Source organism: Rana temporaria, chromosome 6, assembly GCF_905171775.1.
Source record: "Rana temporaria chromosome 6, aRanTem1.1, whole genome shotgun sequence".
In the NCBI taxonomy this organism is placed as follows: Eukaryota; Metazoa; Chordata; class Amphibia; order Anura; family Ranidae; genus Rana; species Rana temporaria.
This window is the reverse complement of record NC_053494.1, coordinates 168,738,530-168,760,600: the sequence shown is the minus strand read 5'-3', so window position 1 is coordinate 168,760,600 and position 22,071 is coordinate 168,738,530. Positions and strand designations below refer to the sequence as shown.

The 22,071-nt window shown below is 42.8% G+C and overlaps 1 protein-coding gene across 1 annotated transcript in view; it reads left to right on the top strand.

Annotated features, from left to right (window-relative positions):
• Positions 1-6,054: 6,054 nt before the first annotated feature.
• MYO3B (myosin IIIB) overlaps positions 6,055-22,071 on the top strand; it is a 332,748-nt gene continuing 316,731 nt past the window's right edge. The window contains exons 1-2 of the mRNA XM_040358502.1: positions 6,055-6,080; positions 6,626-6,691. Of these exons, the coding sequence (XP_040214436.1) occupies positions 6,055-6,080; positions 6,626-6,691 (92 nt within the window). The remainder of the gene's footprint in view (positions 6,081-6,625; positions 6,692-22,071) is intronic.

Below are 22,071 nucleotides of genomic sequence, written 5' to 3'. Positions count from 1 at the left end.
AAAAAATTTCCACCCTGCGCCTTCCAATTTTTTTTTCATCATTGCTGTTGGAAACAGTGGCCTGGATTCAGGAAGCAATTGCGCCTGTGTAACCATAGTTACACAGCGCAATTGCTTACTTGCCCCGGCGTAACGAATGCTCCTGATTCAGGAACCTCGTTACGCCGACTGCAGCCTAAGATATGCGCGGCATAAGGCTCTTATGCCCGCATATCTTAGGCTGTATTCTTGCGATGGCCGCTAGGTGGCGTTCCCGTTGTGCTCAGCGTATAGTATGCAAATTGCATACTAACGCCGATTCACAACATTACGCGAGCCCTGCGTACGCAGTTTACGTCGTTTCCGTACGGCGTCTTTCGCGTAAGGGGCAGCCAATGTTACGTATACCCGTCGTTCCCGCCTCGCGAAATTTCAAATTTACGTAGTTTGCGTAAGTGATTTGTGAATGGCACTGGACGCCATTCACGTTCACTTTGAAGCAAATGACGCCCCCTACGGGATCATTTAAATTGCGCGCGCTTACGCCGGGCATTTTGCCGGCGCGCCCACGCAATTTACGGAGCTACTGCTCCGTGAATCAAGGGCAGCGCAGTAAATTTGCGGGGGCGCAGGGCAAAATCGTTGCCCTGCGCTTCCGTAAAAAATGCGCAATTGTACTTGAATCTAGCCCAATTTTCAAGTGAACCCCATTATCTATTAGAAAATCAAATGACCGTTCTCGAAATCGACTTTCTTTTAACCAATTTCTGCCTGTGTATGGCCAGTATAAAGTGTCTATGTGGCCCACAGTAATCATATTATTCTTATTACGCTCTCACTTGAATGACAGCTGAAATCAGAATGGTTGCAAGGGGCAAAGCGGGCCCTTTCCTTTCCGAATTTTCTACAAATGCTGTTCTCAGTGATATGTGATCTGCTTTGTATGCACTGCGAGTTGAATAGTTAAGAGCAGGAAAATCGCTGCCTGACTTACCAACTGCTGGTCCTAGTGAACCTCAGTTTTTTCATCTGTTCCACAGATGTTTGTTTGGAGAGTGGGCAGATGGCCAATTCTGCTAAAGACTGCCAAATCCAAGTGCAATTCAAGCAAAGAAACTGCACATTTACTGCAAATGTTATGTCTCTCAGCCAATTTATACCTTAAATATGGTTTTGTTTACATATCACTTACTGCATATGTCACTAGGTTGTATTTTATTAAAGTCACACTAAATAATATCCTTATTCTCTAAAAATAATCCATACACATCCATTGCTTCATGGCCCTGTAATCTACTTTTCGTGAAATTGTTTCCTACTGTTTTTTTGTGCCTTCTTGTAATGTCCTTCATGGACTTCCAAACCACTCCTTTTCCCTCCTCACTTTCGGTTGTTTGGAACGAGCAGTGCATGTTGGTTGTGGATTTATTATAAACACTACAAATCCCATAGTACAGGGGTCGCCATACTTTTCAAGCAAAGGGCCAGTTTACTGTCTTTCAGACTTCAGGGGGGCCAGATTCTGACCTCTGGGGGCTGAAAATGCCCTAGGGCCGAGCATCAGTGAGAATAAACATGGCCCCAGTGTTGTTTGGCAATAAGAGTTGGAATGGTGCTTCATCATTGCTATTAGTGCAAGAAATAGAGCCCCATTGTTGGTGTCATTGGGAGGAATAGTGCCTCATATCGTTGGGAGCAATACTGCCCCAAGGGCCGGATAAAGGCTAGCAAAGGGCCACATCCGGCCCTCAGGCCACAGTTTGGAGACCCCTGGTACATTGTCGATCTTGGGAATGAGCAACAGGGAGTGACTACGTTCCTACATACAGTATAGTCGTACCATGGGGAATGAATGTAGCCACCCTCTAACAGGACGTCAGATCGCAGCAGCCAAAAAAAGGAATTTGGAGAATTGAGGGCGAAATAGAGCTAAAAAAGGGACTTTTCACCCTAAATTAAAACATATATTCCGTTCCCTTCTTCCCCTTCCCTCTCTCACATTTGGACTTATTTTTATTTTTAACTTGACTTTTGTTTGTTGCTAGACAAGAATGACGTCCCCCCCCCCCCCATTTCTGCACATGCACAGATGTGCCTCAGGGCTTCGGGGTCCTGGCAGAGCCCTGTAGTACATGTGCACATCAGTGGGTTTCCTGCGCATGTGCAAAGACATGGCCAGTATGGGAGTTTCAACACTTGGTGTGTTTACACATTGGAGAAGATAGATAAATAACAGAGGGCGCACTGGCCTAGTGCGTTGTCCAACAACAAATGTATTGAAGATAAAAAAATATTAGATAACTACTCACAAAACGTAGGTAGTAGAAATGCTCATCAAGCCACTGCAAGTGGCTGCAATCTCCCACCATTATATAGAAAAGGTGCAGCACTCGTGCAAAAGTGTCCATAAACCTTTGATCCTCAGATATGTTTGAAAACAATGAATGAAATGATCCCTAAATCTCAACACACCAAGATCAATCAGGTAAGGTGAGATGGATACAGGCACCCTGGTTTCCATTCTCCAATCACTGTAATCACACCGCTAGGTCCACACAAATGATATTCCCATGATAAAAAAACGAACAAGCCTCATTAAATCCCTAAACCCATTTTTTTAGGTAGAAATATAGTAATAAACTTACATGATCCAAGTTAAAAAACACTTGGTTGTCAATAAAAACTTCCAGCGCTCATCACCACCATGATGGCCACTGCATCCCGGCATACACTTGTGTCAAGTCACAAACTCCTCCCTACGTGTTTCAACATAGGGTGACGTCATCAGGGGTGTCAACTCATCTTTGTCAGTCTAGCTCAAGGAGGACATCACCAGGGTCCCTGCTTCCTGATGCGTTTCAAAGGTATGTCCTTCATCAGACTCTAAATGCATCAGCCAGCAGGGACCCTGGTGAGGTCCTCCATGAGCTAGAGGCTTTGACAAAGCTAAGAGAATTCAGCCACTTGAAGTGGCTTGATGAGCACCTTTACTACCTACATTTGTGAGTAGTTATATTTTATATTTCATCTTCAATCATTTTTGTTGTTGGATAATGCTCTAGGCCAGTGTACCCTCTGTGTTTATCTATCTTCCACAATGTTCTGAGGACAACCACGGTCCTACAGGGCAGCAAGGCTCTAAAGTAATAATCACTTCTGACTACAAACTTCTTTCTGGGTTGGACTATCACACCTATACGCAGTAGAATATCGTTGGCATGTTTACACATGCCCGACTTCCCCCCACACGCAGGGCATTTTTTTTTTAATATATACATTTTTTTTTTCAACTGCTCACAAGATATGTGAATTTCAGTCCATGTCCATTTGTGTTATAGAGAAACTGTAACTCTCCTTTTCATTGCTCATTACAATTAGGGCGTTTGCACAAAGGGTCATCACCCTAATTAGGGTGATTTACCAAATAATACGCGCCCAGCTGTACTATTGTCTGATGGAGCTAAAATGCACATCACTGTATTTAATCAGCAGAGGCCAAAAACCATTGAGCCTAAATGAACCCATTCTTGGATGGGCATACATTTATTAGTCTCCTGGGATCAAAGTGTCAGCACTAAGAAAGAAAAACTGCCCTGGAAAATCACAGTTTAAGCCTAGGTTCACATTGGAGCGATTTGAGAGATCAAATCGCATGACAAGTCACAGCCTATTGGAGGCAATGGCACTGTTCCAATCGGTGCGACACCGATTTTGCTGTGCTGCACCGATTTGCAAAAGTAGTTCCTGAACTACTTTTGCCGATTTCAGGTGCAATTTCTATAGACATCTGTGTATGAAGCCACACAAATGTCTATCAAGTGGCACCTGAAATCATGCTGACCTTGCTACTTTGAAATCACGCTACTTCAAGTAGCATCTGTGTGAACCAGGGCTAAATCTGAAAGTTTTTCCTAATTGGTGCTTCTGAGGAAATGCAGACACTGGAGTGGGTTGCATAGCTCCCAGTTGTCCCTGATTTCGAGGGACTGTCCCTGATTTGGAGCAAGGTCCCTCTGTCCCTCTTCCCCCCTCATTTGTCCCTCATGTTAGTCTGATCCTCATAGTTGCATATAAAATGCACTTTTTATCTTTAAAGTGCTAAACCTTTCATCCAAATTCAAAATCGCTGTATTTGAACATTTTTAAAGGCAACATAAAGGAATAGTAGTGGTAAAAAAAGCTCTTGTGGATTTGATTAACCTTTTTTTTGGGGGGGGGGGGCAATTCTCCTTTAAGGGGGTGTGGCAGGGGGCATGTCTAATGCCTACATACTTTTGCCAGTAGGTGTCCCTCATTCCCATCTCAAAATGTTGGGAGGTATGGGGTTGTCTCAAGCAACCAACTAGATCCTTCTTTTTCTTTTTTATAGTGGAGGTCAGCAAATACAATCTACCACTTGATTAAGTAAGAACAATAGCTATTTTTTTTCTTTTGCTTCAGTTGAAAATCAGCCCCTAGGTATAATATTTTTTGGTAGCCTGTCCATATATCTACCCCTGTTTCTTTAAAGCCTACATTTAGATAATACATTGTGCATCAATTATCTTACATCTCAGTCTTTAATCCAAATATCTCTTCCTAAGCCATCCCTGAGTGTAATGGATCAAAGTCACAGTGTTCGCTAGGAGCCAAATTAATTTCCCCTCCTAGGGATTTTTCCCCACTTGTTATCTTCTTTGGCACTGATCCCTTCTCTGTCCCCATGAGTTCTCCTGCCTCCTGGAGCCTATGAGAGAGGATCGGGCCACAGGAAGTTTCACCTCCACCAATAGGACATGTTTACATCATGCAGGTAGCGATGTGGGCACCCAAAGAAGAACCCCTGGATGTAAGTAGGAGAGAAGAGGACTGTCATGTGGCCGTGGCTTTAGGTAAAGAAAGTGGAACTAAATCCCCATCATTTAGAGCCAAGGAAGCTGCCATCTTGGCCCCTGTTTGATGTGCAGTTGCCATTTAGCTGCACATGTCAAATGTAAGGACACCAACCCAACGCTGTATCCTGGCCTAGGCCAACAAGGCCCAGGCCTAGGGCAGCACTTTGCAGGGGGGCAGCACGGAAAGTGTCCCTGCTGGCTTGTGCTACACTGTTGGTGTAATGCAAGCTGTTTCTAATTCTGACTGTCCTATTATCCTGGACCACAAACCTTCCTCACTGTGCTATATGTTTTCTGCTGTACCATTGGCATGGTTATATTTTCTTAGTCCTCTCCATAAAATTATCAGAAATTTGTGTTTGAAGTAGAACTATAGGCAACACTATTTTTCATTTTGGATAGATTAAGGGAGGGTTATAGGCCCTGTAAGTTTATTTGTTTACCATCCCTGTCCCATTGCAGAGATTTCCCTTCATTTTCTGCCCCATAGCTAAACAGGAAGTGATAGGAAATCTATGCAAACTAAGGGAATCCATTCCCCCCACCCAGGCATTGAGAACTAGTGGGTGGGAAAATTTCAGGGTGTGTCTTAAACAGAAAGGGGTGTGGCCTTGACAGGAAGGGGGGGGGGTCATATATAAATTAGGGGGTACACAAGTTTAGTCAGACCTAGGGCAGCACAAAACCTAAATACACCACTGCACCAACCATTTGATGGCTTGACAGTTCAGCTGACAGCACAAGTGCCTGTGACAGTTATCATTCACTGCATGCCTTTGATATAACCGTTTTGGGAAGCAGCTAAATCGATGGGTTTATTTTCACTTTAAAATGGGCACTTTTTTTCATACCAGCGGTTAGTTAGAGGGGGGAGTGAAGGGGTTGCTAATATCCTGGAGTTAAGCTTTAAATAAAATGTACACTTCTTTTTGATGTGGACATTCATGTAACTCACTTTACAGGCTTTCTGTCCATGTTTTTGACTTTTTTCACCTTCTATTTTTTTGTATCCTGAGCATGAGTACACAAGATACAGATATGCTGACACTGATCAATAACTTTGTATCTATCAGCATGTATCACAATAGGCCAAATCTTTGGAACTAATGAGATAGTGAGAGTCTGTTGTGTATAGATCTCTTGGGATAGAGTACATTAGCCAGAGCTTCATGTATTGTAGCGATCAGTATTCTATAGTGATATGGATAATCATTATCAGACCTGTTGGTAGATGTGGCACCATGGGGAGGGTATTGTATTGTGTTTTTTTTTATTCTACCTCTTAAACAAAGAAATTTAAGTCCACACTTAGCAGGATCAGGAGGACGTTCATATTATAAGGATTACCAAAAAATAAAAATAAATTCCTTCTTGACAAATGTATCTGTTTTTGCAACAAATAAAACACTACTTTTCAATTCACACTACACATAATCAATTGTGCACTCATAGTAATAACATTATTCCAAAAAAAGTTACTCCTTGGAAAAAAAAGATATTTTCTTTATTCCTGTTTTATCTGACATCTGTGACATTGACAGGAAGTCATGAAAAGTCTTCAGATCGGGCATACAGAATGTTTATAAGGCTTTTTAAAACTATTAACTTTTTTTTAACGTGGCGCATGAAGACGATGTTTATAAAAAAAAAAATATATATATATATATATATATATATATATATATATATATATATATATATATATAAAAATGTTTTTTTCAGTATTATGTATGTATTTAATGTTCTACATTTACATTTCTATTTCTTGATAGGAACCCTCCCCCAACCCTTCTTCATCCAGGTCAATGGTGTAGAGGATTCAGCCACTTTATTGCACAGTAAGTTACTATGTGTTTTTAAATAAAAAAATTAATTGGATGATCATCTCACAACCAACTGGTTTTGTAAGCATATGTCTATTTACAAACTAAGCATGTCTTCTCTAGAGTGTGAAAATAGGCAGGGTATCCCTAAATTCTTATTTTTTTTAATCCTTACCTTTTTTCAAATTCAAAACCTAGGACAGTAATCCAGAAATTACGATGGTTGCATTCCCTGCCAATTCCCTGATCCGTATGACAGGTTTTAAATAGGGATGAGCATGCGGTTCGAGTTGAAACAAAGGCAGGGAGCCAATCATGGCTCGGGCTCACACTATATAAGCCTGCTGCCTACATGGCGGCCATATAGTGTAATGAATGAAGAGAGATTAGGCAGCTTAGTGGAGTGCGGGCAGTGTATTCGATATATACCATATTTATCGGCGTATACCGCGCACTTTTTTCCCCTTAAAATCAGGGGGAAATCGTGGGTGCGCGATATACGCCGATCCCCCGCCGATCCCCGCTGTCTCCGACATTTTCGAGCCAAGTGTACTGTGCACTCGGCTAGGCCACGCTCGGCTCCGCCCGCAGCCACTCGAGAGGAGCCGAGTGCGCAGGAAATCCGGCTCTGCACAGCGCGCCAAATTCGAACACACGACGCTGCAACCCCTTGACTGACCCCGCCGCAGATGGACACCCACAAGGCTCAACGGACCCCGCCGCAGACGGACACCCATAAGGCTCGACGGACGCCGTGCAAGTCCGCAGACGGACGTCGGACAAGGCTGCCGATGGACACTGGGCAAGACAGCAGACGGACCCCGCGCAAGGCTGGATAGATCCACGCAAGGCCGCAGACGGACGCCGGACAAGGCCGCCGATGGACGCCAGGCAAGACATCCAAAATGTACGTTTTTCCGTGAACTTCCCTCCTCAGCTTTGGGTGCGCGCTATATGCCGGCGCGTGGTATATGCCGATAAATACGGTGTATATATATATATATATATATATATATATATATATATATATATATATATATATATATATATATATATATATATATATATATAGATAGTCTAGTGTGTGTATATATATATATATACACAGCCCAGTATATACTCTGCATTTAGCGCAGATTAGATATTCAGTGTAGAATATATATTCAGGCAGTGTAGTATATATAATATAGTGTATTGAATTTTTATTTTTTTAATTTCATGGGTGTCCCCCCAAAATCCATACCAGGCCTTTCAGATGCCCCCGTGCCAAAACTTAAAGGCCCCCGCCCGCAGATGAGGCCCTTGTCCCCCAAAGCACCTTCCCCATGTTGAGGGCATGTGGCATGGTACGGTTCAGAAGGGGGGTGCTCTTTCATCCCGCACTTTTCCTGCGGCCTGCCAGGCTGCGTGCTCATATAAGGGTTTGGTATGGATTTTGGGGGGACCCCACACCTTTTTTTTTTTTTTACATTTTGGTGTGGGGTTGCCCTTAAAATCCATACCAGACCTGAAGGGCCTGGTATGGATTTTGGGGGGACACCCATACCATTTTCTTTTTAATTTTGGCATGGGGTTCCCCTTAATATCCCCTTAATATCCATACCAGACCTGAAGGGCCTGGTGTGGATTGTTGGGAGGAACCCCCCCACGCCATTTTTTTTTATTTTGGCAGGGGGTGCCCCTTAATATTTATACCAGACCTGAAGGGCCTGGTAATGGACTGGGGAGGGGACCCACGTTGTTTTTTTTCAATAATTTTTTATGCATATTGCCGGGATCCGGCAATACATGACAGCCACGAGCAATTTGAAATTTTTTCTTTTTAGAAATTTTATTTTGTTGCGGGACTGTTATGAACATGGCAAAAATGCGCTACTTTATAGGCAGACTAAGGGGACTCCCCAGGCACAATATTTAAAGGCATATTTAATTTTTATTGTTTCACATTAAGCATTCATAAAATCACTGCTCCTGAAAAAATTTCATTTTTTAAAACTTTTTTTTGCATTAATACATGTTCCCTGGGGCAGTACCCGGGTTCCCATACACTTTTATTAGCACTTTTGATTATTCACGTTCATGTCCCATAGACTTTACCAGTGTTCGCATGTTCGCACACATTTTTTGTCTGTTCGCATGTTCTGGTGAAAACCGAACCGGGGGGTGTTCGGCTCATCCCTAGTTTTAAGGTCTGAGAATAAGGACTGTTGCATCAGAACCATTCATTGGCTTGTAGAGAAACTGGGCCTTGGTTCAGAGTAGCAATATGATGGCATCATTGTGCATGAATATTGGGAATATTGGGAAAACCTAGCTTCATAGCTAACAAGACAATGGTGACACTGGGCTGCATTCCCACCTAGATGTTCATAAACTGGGTGCTGTCTGCGTCCTTTTGCGGCTACTTTGTGTTTCATATGCAAAGACAGCTTGCGGGACTGAGAATGAGGCTTCAAAGAGAAGTAGACCCGAGGGACATATTGACGCTGACTTTTGGGCACATTAAGAAGAACAATTTGTGTACTGTGTCAAAACTGATTGCTTGTTGAGGAGAGAGAATTCTATTACTAGTGACTTTTTGATGCATTAGCAAAAAATGTTATGATCCTGTTGCTAATGGAGCAGTGTACATTCTAATAATACTTATAATAAAGTGAGATAAACTAATTATATGTTCTAATTTTATTCCGTTAAAGGAATTCTGTGGAGAATGTGCTTATGTAGTAGTGTAAACGTAAAAACCTTAAAGTATATGTTAACCCTCACCTTGTAAAACAACTCATTTAAAATAGAAATGCAAGGCAAAACATTTGCGTGTGTATATACAGTGTGTGTGTGTGTGTATATATATATATATATATATATATATATATATATATATATATATATATATATATATATACATACACACACACACACACTATATTACCAAAAGTATTGGGACACCTGCCTTTACACGCACACTTTAATGGCATCCCAGTCTTAGTACTTGGGTTCAATATTGAGTTGGCCCCCCTTTGCAGCTATAACGGCTTCAACACTTCCGCGAAGGCTGTCCACAAGGTTTAGGAGTGTGTCTATGGGAATGTTTTGAGCATTCTTCCAGAAGCAAATGTGTCAGGCACTGATGTGGACAAGAAGGCCTGACTTGCAGTCTCTGCTCTAATTCATCCCAAAGGTGTTCTATCAGGTTGAGGTCAGGACTCTGTGTAGGCCAGTCAAGTTCCTCCACCTCAAACTCACTCATCCATGTCTTTATGGACCTTGCTTTGTGCCCTGGTACAAATCATTTGGTGGAGGGGGGATTATGGTGTGGGTTTTTTCAGGGGTTGGGCTTGGCCCCTTAGTTCCAGTGAAGGTGTCAGCATACCAATACATTTTGGACAATTTAATGCTCTTTGTGGGAACAGTTTGGGGATGGCCCCTTTTTGTTCCAACATGGAACACCGATGCACAAACAAGGTCCATAAAGACATGGATGAGGGAGTTTGGGGTGGAGGAACTTGACTGCCTGCACAAAGTACTGACCTCAACCTGATAGAACACCTTTGGGATGGATTTGAGCTGAGGCTGCAAGCCAGGCCTTCCTGTCCATATCAGTGCCTGACCTCAAAAATGCACTTCTGGAAGAATAGTCAAACGTTCCCATAGACACACTCCTAAATATTGTGGACAGCCTTTCCAAAAGAGTTGAAGCTGTTATAGCTGCAAAGGGTGGGCCAACTCAATATTGAACACTATGGACTAAAGCCCTGTACACGCGGGCAGAATGTCGGGAGAACTTTCTGCCCGTGTGTATGTTGTTCTGTCTGACAGAAGACGGCCATTTGTCCGGCTTCTGTTGGATGTGTATGCTGGAAAACCAGCGGCCGACGGACTTCCGATCAGTGCTCTCCGCCAACGGCAGAGAGAGTTGATCGTAGTGTTCTGGCGGTGGGCCATCCCTCTGTCAGTACACAACAGCTCAGTTAAGGAGATCGCTTGGCAAACCTCGCCGGAGCTGACAGTTTTTTTGTGGGTTGCACGAAAAACATGAATAGTGTGTACGGGCTTTAGAATGGGATGCCATTACGGTTCATGTGCGTGTAAAGGCAGGTGTCCCAATACTTTTGGTAATATAGGGTATCAGAATTATGAATTGTTGGGGTAACACACATTTTAATGAATACGTTATTTTGTATACAAGCTACAATCTTCGTATTATTTTGTCTGACTTAATTTTTTATAAATTTTGTTTATTGGTATTTAAATGAAGAGGTGTGGGGAAACAGTGCGGAAGTTCTACATTGATAGTAGAATCTACTGCATTTATGTTTGCAGTTCAGCCTGTGTGACAACTTTGGCTTCTCTCATGGATACAATGGAGAAATGAGTATGAAGGACAGGAAGCATGTTAGCTGCAAGATTGCCAAGTGAAAAAAAATATTAAAAAAGGTAAACTAAGGCAACCACTTTGCCTAAGGCACAGCTCCCAACTGTCTCTGATTTTGAGGGATTGTCCCTGATTTGGAGCAATGTCCCTCTTTCCCCTTCATTTGTCCCTCGTTTTGGTCTGATCTAAATAGTTTTAAATAAAATGCACTTTTTATCCTTCAAAAAGTGTTTCCCAGTGCTAAACCTTTCATCCAAATAAAAAATTGCTGCATTTGTAAATTTTAACCACATAAGGACCGCCTCCTGCAGATATACGTCGGCAGAATGGCACGGCTGGGCACAAGCACGTACCTGTACGTCCTCTTTAAGTGCCCAGCCGTGGGTCGCGGGTGCGTGCCCACAGCACGCGCCCGCGACCCGGTCCGAAGCTCCCTGACCGCGGGAACCATGGACCCGATCGCCGCCGGAATCCTGCGATCGGTCCCCGGAGCTGAAGAACGGGGAGAGCTGTGTGTAAACACAGCTTCCCCGTTCTTCACAGTGGCAGCTTCATTGATTGTGTGTGTTCCCTGATATAGGGAAACACGATCAATGATGTCACACGTCCAGCCCCGCCCCCTACAGTTAGAAAAACATATGAGGTCACACATAACCCCTACAGCGCCCCCTAGTGGTTAACTCCCAAACTGCAATTGTCATTTTCACAGTAAACAATGCATTTTTATAGCATTTTTTGCTGTGAAAATGACAATGGTCCCAAAAATGTGTCAACATTGTCAGATGTGTCCGCCATAATGTCGCAGTCACGAAAAAAATCACTGATCACCGCCATTAGTAGTAAAAACATATTTTTTATAAAAATGCATCTCCTATTTTGTAAACGCTATACATTTTGCGCAAACCAATCGATAAACGCTTATTGCGATTTTTTTTTACCAAAAATAGGTAGAAGCCTAAACTGAGGAAAAAAAGTTTTTTTATATATTTTTGGGGGATATTTATTATAGCAAAAAGTAAAAAATATTGCATTTTTTTCAAAATTGTCACTCTATTTTTGTTTATAGAAAAAAATTAGGTGATAAAATACCACCAAAAGAAAGCTCTATTTGTGGGAAAAAAAGGACGCCAATTTTGTTTGGGAGCCACTTTGCACGACCGCACAATTGTCAGTTAAAGCGACGCAGTGCCGAATTGCAAAAACTGGCCAGGTCCTTTACCTGCATAAAGGTTCGGGTCTTAAGTGGTTAAAAGTCAATATAAAGTAATAGTAGTGGTAAAAGGAAAGCCCTTGTGGATTAAATTAACCTTTTTTGGGTTAATTCTTCTTTAAGGGGGTGTGACAGTGGGCGTGTCCTATGCCTACATACGTTTGGTAGTAGGTGTCCCTCATTCCCATCTCAAAATGTTGGGAGGTATGCTAAGGACTTCTAAACTACAATATACTACATTAATGTTTAGGGGGGTTTGAATACGCTTTATGCCTGCCACTCCTCAGTACAAGTTTGGGCAACTTGTTGCAATAAATAGGTTTGCAGCGCAAAGCTCTGGAATATCCACAATTGTGTTAACAATTCACATTCCATTTGGTAAGAAAAGATTAGTGGAATATAACTGCAATATTTATCAGCAGTATAAAAATGTACTTTAACTTGTCTGAGTGAACACAACAATTTTTATTTTGAAATAATCTGAGGCTTTTTATTCACCGTCATTTTATGTGATTTGAAAATACCGCACTAAACGAAAACGCAGCTAAGCAAAGCATTTATTTTAGATTTGTCTGCATACTTTGTTTATGCTTTTGGCTTCTAGACAAACCTAGCACTTTGTTATCTCTGGAGGGGCCATAATGACTAAAGAAATAACCATTTTATCATCAGAAAACAGATTTTACCTCCTGCCTGGAAGTCATAGATAGAGCAAATGTTTTAATCTATGTGCCACCTTTTGCCGCGGTACCGTTTCAGACAGCGATGATACGGAAGGTTAGCTGGGTATACTTCATGTAGGCGCACTTGATTCAGAGGATCACCATCCTGCTATACAACTATGCTGTCCCCTCTTGTAGCACATCCTGGATATGTATTTTTTCCCGTTGCTTACTGGGAATGATGAATGGATCACAGTTAAAGGAAAAGATAAGAGGAAGGCTCCATTATTTTTCTTGAATTAGGGATACTGGCAAGATAAAGCTAACACGCTAGTGTAAAAGTATTCTCATGCCATTAAATAGAGTAATTTATTGGCAATGGTTAATGTATAAAAGTACCACACTTACATTTTGAAATATTTATGTTAAAAGCCAATTCATGTGAGGGCCCAGATCTGAACTTGCAACCTTTGCTTTGTTCGACAGTATATCTTCTTGCTGAGCCACCTGAGATGCTGGACAGCTCCCCTGCCTGATTGCTATAATGTGAAAAAACATATAATAAGTTCCCCCCCCCAAAAATATTATATATGACATACTATAGATGCCATTAATGTAAACATAATTGACATAATATTATTAAGTTGACACAGTGCAAAAAGTCTTTAGTGCAATCTTGAGTGCTATTAATGCCTTTTCCCCAGGGTTCCTCTTGTGTATTCCACCACGTGCTGAAATATTTTCACACCGCACTCACCAGATGTCGATGACTCCCTTACTATACAGCAAGGAGAGTCAAGAAGGCTTGTAGGTCTTTAGGGGGGCCTGTCCCGCAATTCCTGATTTTTCCTGGTTGCTCTCAAGGATCTTTACTCCTCCGATGTTTCCCCCAAACGTTAATGGGCAGGCAGAAAAATATAAATGAGAGACAGCCTCTCATAATATAAAAATTCTTTGGTAGGGTTTATTCATTAAAATACAAATTTAAAAAAGCGCCACTGAGGTGATACAATATGAAAAATTAATGTGTGCAGGAAACGGACGCTGACTGGAGTCTGGCGTGCGTTCCCCTAGTGGGCCGGAAGTGACACACGGGAACACCAGCTTCTTTATACAATCTTGCCTTGTATCTTCTCTCTTCTGAACTTTGAACCCTTTGCTCCTCCCATTAGCTTTCTATTTAAGCCATGCCTTTGCACTTCCTGTTTGTCATATTATTGTGCTCTCTCCAGCCAACATCTTGCTCTTGTCGCTATTGCTGCCATCTGTATCTTCTCTACCACCTGTTACTGACCTTTAGCTTTTTCCTCAACTATGCTTCTGCATGATCCCAACCTGCAACCACTCATTAGCGACCTGTGGCTTGTTCCATGAATACTGTGTGTTTCTGTTTGATCCCTACCTGGTATATCTGCTACTGATCCCCACCTTGCTCACCTATTGGTGGGGTGGCCTTGAGGACCGCAACCTGGTACTAACATGCAGCAAACCCATCTCCACCATCAGGAGCTCTTGTGATTACCAATTAATACTTAGACCCGTGCCTCAGATGAGACTGTGTCATCTGCCAATGTAACCTGCTTGTATACCTATCCTGCTGGTTGGTGGGAGCCTCTCTACTGCTATGGCTACTGGTTTCTGAGCATGACCCTTGACCATGATACTTCATGAGCTTGGAGGCAAGTGTGGCCATTGATTACTTTCTTTGCCTTAGCAAATAGAAGCACAAATGTTGTGGGTTGCTAAAGCAAGGACCAGACACATTTTGATCCATCTATGGGCAGGGTGGTTGTACAGAGGTTGATCTCTTGGTCGACTTCTGTTCAACCAGCTTGTTAAAAAATGTTTGCTTGATCAGGGCCTCAAGCTATAACCGGCAGTGCTGTTGAGTGTATTCTGATGGCAGGAAAGCCTCCCCGCTGTTAGAATACAATAGCTCCACGGGAGAGATTCATAGTACATCTGCACACTATGATCATCATTACCCTGTCATCCCACATTATACTATTCCTGAAACTTAAAATGATGATGACACCCAATCAAGAGCTCCAATGAAGCAATAGAGCAAGGAGAGTGTGAGGTTAGTATAAGTAGGTTTGAGGGGAAGCAGGGGAGGATTCCTGAATCTTATCTCTATAGTGAATTTCTATTATATCTGTATTTATTACAGGTATTTAGGTAGCGCCAGTGATTTACACATACAGTATCTTTACATGCTACACATAAGTCCCTGCTCTCAAGGAGCTTACAATCTACAATCCCTATTTAACATACATAAATAGTAGGGCCAATTTGGCCAGGAACAAATTAACCTACTAGCTTGGCTTTGGAGTGTGACACTACACCAGAGTACCTATGGGAAACCTACTCAAGCACACAATGAACAAGCAAACTCTTTGCAGGTAGTGCCCAGACCAGGGTTTGAACTGGGTGCAAGGCAAACATGTTAACTACTAAGGGCCAGATCCACAAAAGGGATACGACGGCGTAACTGCTGTTACGCCGTCGTATCCCTGTTCCTAACTATGGAACTGATCCACAGAATCAGTTTTCCATAGTTAGGCAGAAGATCCGGCATGTGTAAGGAACTTACACTGCCGGATCTTAGGATGCAGTACCGCATCCGCCGCTGGGGGCATTTCGTGTCGAAATGCCGCCTCGGGTATGCAAATTAGCACTTACGGAGATCCACGAAGCTTTTCAGCTTCATTTTTTCTCCGTAAGTTTTAGTTTGCAAACTCAAAATTAGGGCTGCTTTTACAAAGTGTAAACTGTTTACACCTTGTAAAAACAGACCTTTCTATCCAGCGACGCGATTTTTTTTTAATTTTGAATTTTTTTTTCACGCCGTATCTTTTTTTTCCCCCGACGCAACTTTATTGAGCCGTCGCAATCCACAAAGCTCAGCGTAACGTAATTTCGCCTAATTTAAATGGGAATCGCCCCCATGAAAATAGGAACGCCTTGCGCCGGCGGAATTTAAGTTACACAGCCCAAAATTTCTAGGTAAGTGCTTTGTGGATCGGGCACTTAGGTAGAAATTTTAAGGCAGTGTAACTTAAATGGAAAAAATTAAGTTACGCAGGATCTTTGTGGATTACCCCCTAAGCTTCGAAACTACTAAGCACACATATAAAACATTAAAGAAATAAATATAGAGAAAGCACCAAAAAATGTATCTATAGGCTTGGCTGTCTTAAAAATATCTGGAATGGAAGCTTTCTCTACAAGGGTTTTGGACAACCTTGCCTTACTCCCCCACAACCAGACAGTTGTGGGAAGTTCCTGTTTAGGAACACAGTTGCAAACTTTTCTTCTACCATTCAGAGTTGGGAAGCAGATCACTAGCAGAACCTTCCTATCCATTTTCTTTATTATTCTTTTTATTTTAACCCCCATTCAAACTTCAAATCTACTACACTCAACATGCAGAATTCCATTCTTCCTAATTGTCCATGTTCATATTTGTATGCTCAGTTGCCCTATACTCTACATCAGGGGTAGGTAACCTCGGCACTCCAGCTGTGGTAAAACTACAAATCCCATCATGCCTCTACCTCTTAAAGTCATGCCTGTGATTGTCAGGGTCGTGCAGTGTCTCATGGGACTTGTAGTTTCAAAACAGCTGGAGGGCCAAGGTTGCCTACCCATGCTCTACGTCATATGTGGCAAACACAAGGTCCTTGCAACTCTCCTGCAGCTATCCCCCTCAATGTCTCAGCAGTTGGCAGCAGAGAGGAGGACCAGTAGTGTATTTAGGTTTTGTGCTGCCCTAGGCCTGACTAAACTCGTGCACCCCCTAATTTAAATATGACCCACCCCTTCCTGTCAAGGCCACACCCTTTTCTGTTTAAGACCCACCCTGAAATTTTTGAGTGGGGACACTAGTTCTTAGGGCCTGGGGGGGGGGGGGGCATTGGATTACCTTAATTTGCATAGATTTTCTCTCACTTCCTGTTTGGCTATGGGGCAGGAAGTGAAGGGAAATCTCTGCAATGGGACAGGGATGGTAAAAAATAAACTGACAGGGGCTATAACCCTGCCTTACTCTATCCAAAATGAAAAAAAAAAGTGTTGCCCATAGTTCTACTTTAAGCTCAAATTTCTGATACTGTATTTATTGGCGTATAACACTCAATTTTTTACCCCGAAAATAGAGGGTCAACTGTGCCTGCGGGTTATACGCAGGGGGCTGTGGAACGTTTTTTCCTGAAACTTCCCTCTTAAAGTTAGGGTGCGTGTTATACGCATGTGCGTGTTATACGCCGATAAATACGGTAATTTTGGACAGGTTTGTGGTCCAGGATGATAGGACAGTCAAAATTAGAAGCAGCTTGCGTTACACTACCAGTGTAGCACAAGCCGGCTGGGACTCTTTCCATGCTGCCCCCCCCTGCAAAATGCTGCCCTAGGCCTGGGCCTTGTTGGTCTAGGCCAGGATACAGCGTTGAGGAGGACAGAAGTCATCCTACAGATCCATTGCCTCTCTGTGCAGCCACAGCACCCCCTCATCTCCGCCTCCCCTGGTCTCAGCATTCAGCTCACTCCTGCCCTCCTTTAGTCCTCTTCCACGCCCTGCCCTTTCAGATTCACAGCCCTGCCACCAGCTTCTTCCTGGCAGCTGGGGGACTCTTGACTTCAGATGGAGGGGGTCTCTTGACATCCGATGTAAGTGGGGTAAGCTGGGCATCTAGTCTTACAAATAAAACCAGCCATTTGAGGGCAACCATAATGCTGATGAGGCCCACCAAATATATGGAGTTTGACACTCTTGCTCTATGTCCTATGCTTAACGCCCTATATTGTTGGCCCCATAGGCTTTAATGGGTGCACCTGTTAACGTGCATAATGCATGCGTTTTGACGCATGTTTTTATGGCTGACGAACTCTTGTTTTCCCATAGAACTATTCCCACCCCTCTCCCATTGCACAGCCAAGGAAACAAACCCCTGAAGCTTGATACATGTTTAAAAATGCCTGTAATACACCTGCAAAATGCATAAAAAATGCTTCAAAATCATCAGTAATATATTCTAGGTGTGAATGCAGGCTTAAGCTGGTCATGGATAATTTGTTTTGATGATTCCTTCATCCATGCAAACAAGGTGGATGGAGGAATTCCCCCCTCTGGGGTTTTGTATTCTGACTGCGGAACTCTCCACTATCAGAATATACTAATCAGCGGCTACAGTTGCTGATTAACATACGTTTTCCAATATTCTCATTCAACAGAAGTCGATTTCTGTAAAACAGGCATGGCCACACATGGAGTGAAATGTAGCTGGTCCCTGCTTAACTGGCTGAATTTCCATCCATCTATGGCCAGCTTTAGGCTGGTCATACATGGCTCGAATCGGCTGGTTCAGCAGGAATCAGCTGAGATTCAAAGTGTTAATGGGCAGGCTGAATGTACCAAGTTGATTGATCTTTTAACTCGGGCACAACCAACCTGCCGGATTCGCTTGTGATTATCCAAAGCGGCTGCTACAGCTGCTAGCGATAATCACTGTCTTCTCTCGGCAGTGATGGCCTATCCTGCCCCCCCCCCCCCCCGCCAGGAGAAGACGATTGCTGATTCCCCTGTCAGCACTGTATTTGTTGGTAGGGGAATCGTGTGCATTCACACCGTGTATGACCAGCCTGATGCCGCGTACACATGATCGGTCAAACCGATGAGAACGGTCTGATGGACCGTTTTCATCGGACCAAACCGATCGTGTGTAGGCCCCATCGGTTATTTATCAATAGGTTTAAAAAAAGCAATCTTGTTTTAAATTTAACCGATGGATACCTAACCGATAGAAAAAAACGATAGTTTGTAGGCACGTCCATCGGTTAAAAATCCACGCATGCTCAGAATCAAGTCGACGCATGCTTGGAAGCATTGAACTCCGTTTTTTTCAGCATGTCGTTGTTTTTTACGTCACCGCGTTCTGACACGATTGTTTTTTTAACTGATGGTGTGTAGGCGCGACGGACCATCAGTCAGCTTCATCGGTTAACCAATGAAAGCGGTCCATCAGCCCGTTTTCATCGGATGGACCAATCGTGTGTACAGGGCATTAGACTACATTGAGCCTCTTTATGCGAAAACATCAAAATCATGAACATGTTTATCCCTTCTCACAAAATTGTTCATTGTGCATTTCTTGACCTCACATTATGCAATCTGCATTTTTTCATAATGTAATCATCTATGCAGGGAAGTTTAAATGTGTTTTCTCTATAATAGATCTTGAGGTAATGAAGCATAGAACAAGAGAAATGTATTAGGTATAAACAACAATTGAAAGAGAGCTGCAAGTTGGTTCTTGTGGTTAGTGGTAGACTCTGTGTATACAGTGTCTTGAAAATGTATTCATACCCCCTTGAAATTTTCCATATTTTGTCATGTTACAACCAAAAACCTAAATGTATTTTATTGGGATTTTATGTGCTAGATCAACACAAAGTGGCACATAATTGTGAAGTGTAAAGAAAATGATAAATGTTTTCCCAAATGTTTTACAAATAAATATGTGAAAAGTGTGGCGTGCATTTGTATTCAGTCCCCTTTACGCTGATGCCCCTAACTAAAATCTTGTGGAACCAATTGTCTCCAGAAGTCACCTAATTAGTAAATAGAGTCCACCTGTGTGTAATTTAATCTCAGTATAAATACAGCTGTTCTGTGAAGACCTCAGAGGTTTGTTAGAGAACCTTAATGAACAAACAGCACCATGAAGGCCAAGGAACACACCAGACAGGTCAGGGATAAAGTTGTGGGGAAGTTTAAAGCAGGGTTAGGTTATAAAAAAAAATATCCCAAGCTTGTTTAATTCATCATCAGAAAATTGAAAGAGTATGGCACAGCTGCAATCCTACCAATACATGGCCGTCCACCTAAACTGACAGGCCGGGCAAGGAGAACATTAATCATTAACTCTAAAAGAGCTGCAGAGATCCACAGCTCAGGTGGGAGAATCTGTCCACAGGACAACTATTAGTTGTGCATTCCACAAATCTGGCCTTTATGGAAGAGTAGCAAGAAGAAAGCAATTGTTGAAAGAAAGCCATAAGAAGTTCCATTTTCAGTTTTCAAGAAGCGATGTGGAAGAAGGTGCTCTGGTCAGATGAGACCAAAGTGAAACTTTTTGGCCTAAAAGCAAAATGCTATGTGTGGCGAAAAACTAACAGTAAAAATCACCCTCAACACACCCTAACAATTGTGAAACATGGTGGTGGCAGCATCATGTTGTGGGGATGCTTTTCTTCAGCAGGGACAGGGAAGCTGGTCAGAGTTGATAGGAATATAGATGGAGCCAAATACAGGGCAATCTTAGAAGAAAACCTGTCAGGCCTTGTACACACGATCAGTCCAAAACGGACTGAGGTTCAGTTTCATCAGTCCAAACCTACCGTGTGTATGGCCCATCAGACTTTTGTCCTTCAGTCCAAAGTTTTAGAACTTGCTTTAAAATCAGACTGATGGACTGATGACCGATCGGTCAAAACCGATGGTTAGTACGCAAAAGCATCAGTTCAAAACCCGCGCATGCTCAGAATCAAGTCGACGCATGCTTGGAAGCATTGAACTTCGTTTTTTTCAGCACGTCGTTGTGTTTTTTTTTTTTTTTTGGCTAAGAGTTTAACATCAAGATTAAGTAATGAAATAGGCCTAAAATTGGACCATAGAGAATTATCAACATTAGGCTTAGGAATCATGGCAATTATAGATGTCAATGTGTCTCGACCAAAGGAATGTTGCTGAAGTAAGGCGTTAAAGGAGTTAGTAAGAAGTGGGGCCAGGGTGCCAGCAAATTTCTTAAAATATGTTCCCGATAGCCCATCAGGACCCGGTCGTTTATGAGGTTTAAGGGTTTTTATTGCTGCCAGAACCTCCTCCGTAGTGATAGGTCTATCGAGAAAATCACGATTAGAATCAGATATAGTGGGTAGAGAAACATTCTGTAACAGCTTGTCGGCGGTGGTAGGAGAAAAAGGTGACTGGGCCTTATAGAGTGTTTGTAGCCTATTTCAAAATTCAGAGAGGACCTTTACAGGATTACTAGAATAGGTATTTTTTATCTAAACGTAGCCTGATTGGGACGTGATTCCTCTCTGGCCGGCGAAGACGCAGGGCCAGAAAGGTATCTGGTTTGTTGGCTTTTGTGTAAATGGTGTGGTTGGACCTACAGATGGATTTATCGGCTAGTTCAGCCAGAGCCAGATCTATTTCAGTCCTCACCTTTTCCAACTGTATCCTATGTTGCTCAATGGGGGAGGATTGGAATTGTAAGAGTGATGAAAATCATTCTCCAGTTCCGCTAACCTGGCCTTCTTGTCACGGTTTAGGTGGGTGGATGCCGAAATAAGTTTACCTCTGATAACTGGTTTATGGGCTTCCCAGAGGAGAACTGGAGAGATATCAGGGGTAGAATTATGTTTCAGGTAGTCAGCTAGGGCTATCTGAATATCAAAACAGTAAGATTGGTTAGTAAGATGGGCCTCATTTATGCACCATGTACGGTCTTTAGATCTAGGGACCAAGGAAGAGACCGTGGTGATGACTGCACAGTGGTCGGACCAATAGATAGGCTGGACAATAGAGTTGAGTAATATGGGGGAGGAAGCAACTGAAATAAAGATATGATCAATCCTGGAGAAGGATTTATGTGGGTACGAATAAAATGTGTAATTCTTTTTAGTCGGGTTGCATTCTCGCCATGAATCAAGCAAAGAGGTTTGTTGCAGGAGTTTTCGAAAACGGACGGAGGGGGAAAACTGGTCAGGAGCATAAGGGGATTTGTCTATGTGCGGCTGTAGCACCATGTTGGAGTCCCCACATAAAAACAGTGTGCCCTTGCTGTGAGAGCGCAAGACTTGAAGCAAATGTGAGAAAAAGGGGATTGGATTAGCGTTTGGAGCGTAATAAGAGACCAGAGTAGTCTCCACATCTTGGAGCAGGCCTACTACTATGATGTAGCGACCCTCCGGGTCCCTAAGCTCAGAGGTAACCGTGAAGGGGAGAGTGTGGTGAAGAGCAATTAAGACACCACGGTGTTTTGTTGGCGCCGAAGCAGTGAACACTTGGGGATAACGGGAGCTAAAAATGTTTGGGGTGGAGCGAGCAGAAAAGTGGGTCTCTTGAAGGGCTATTATACTTGCCTTT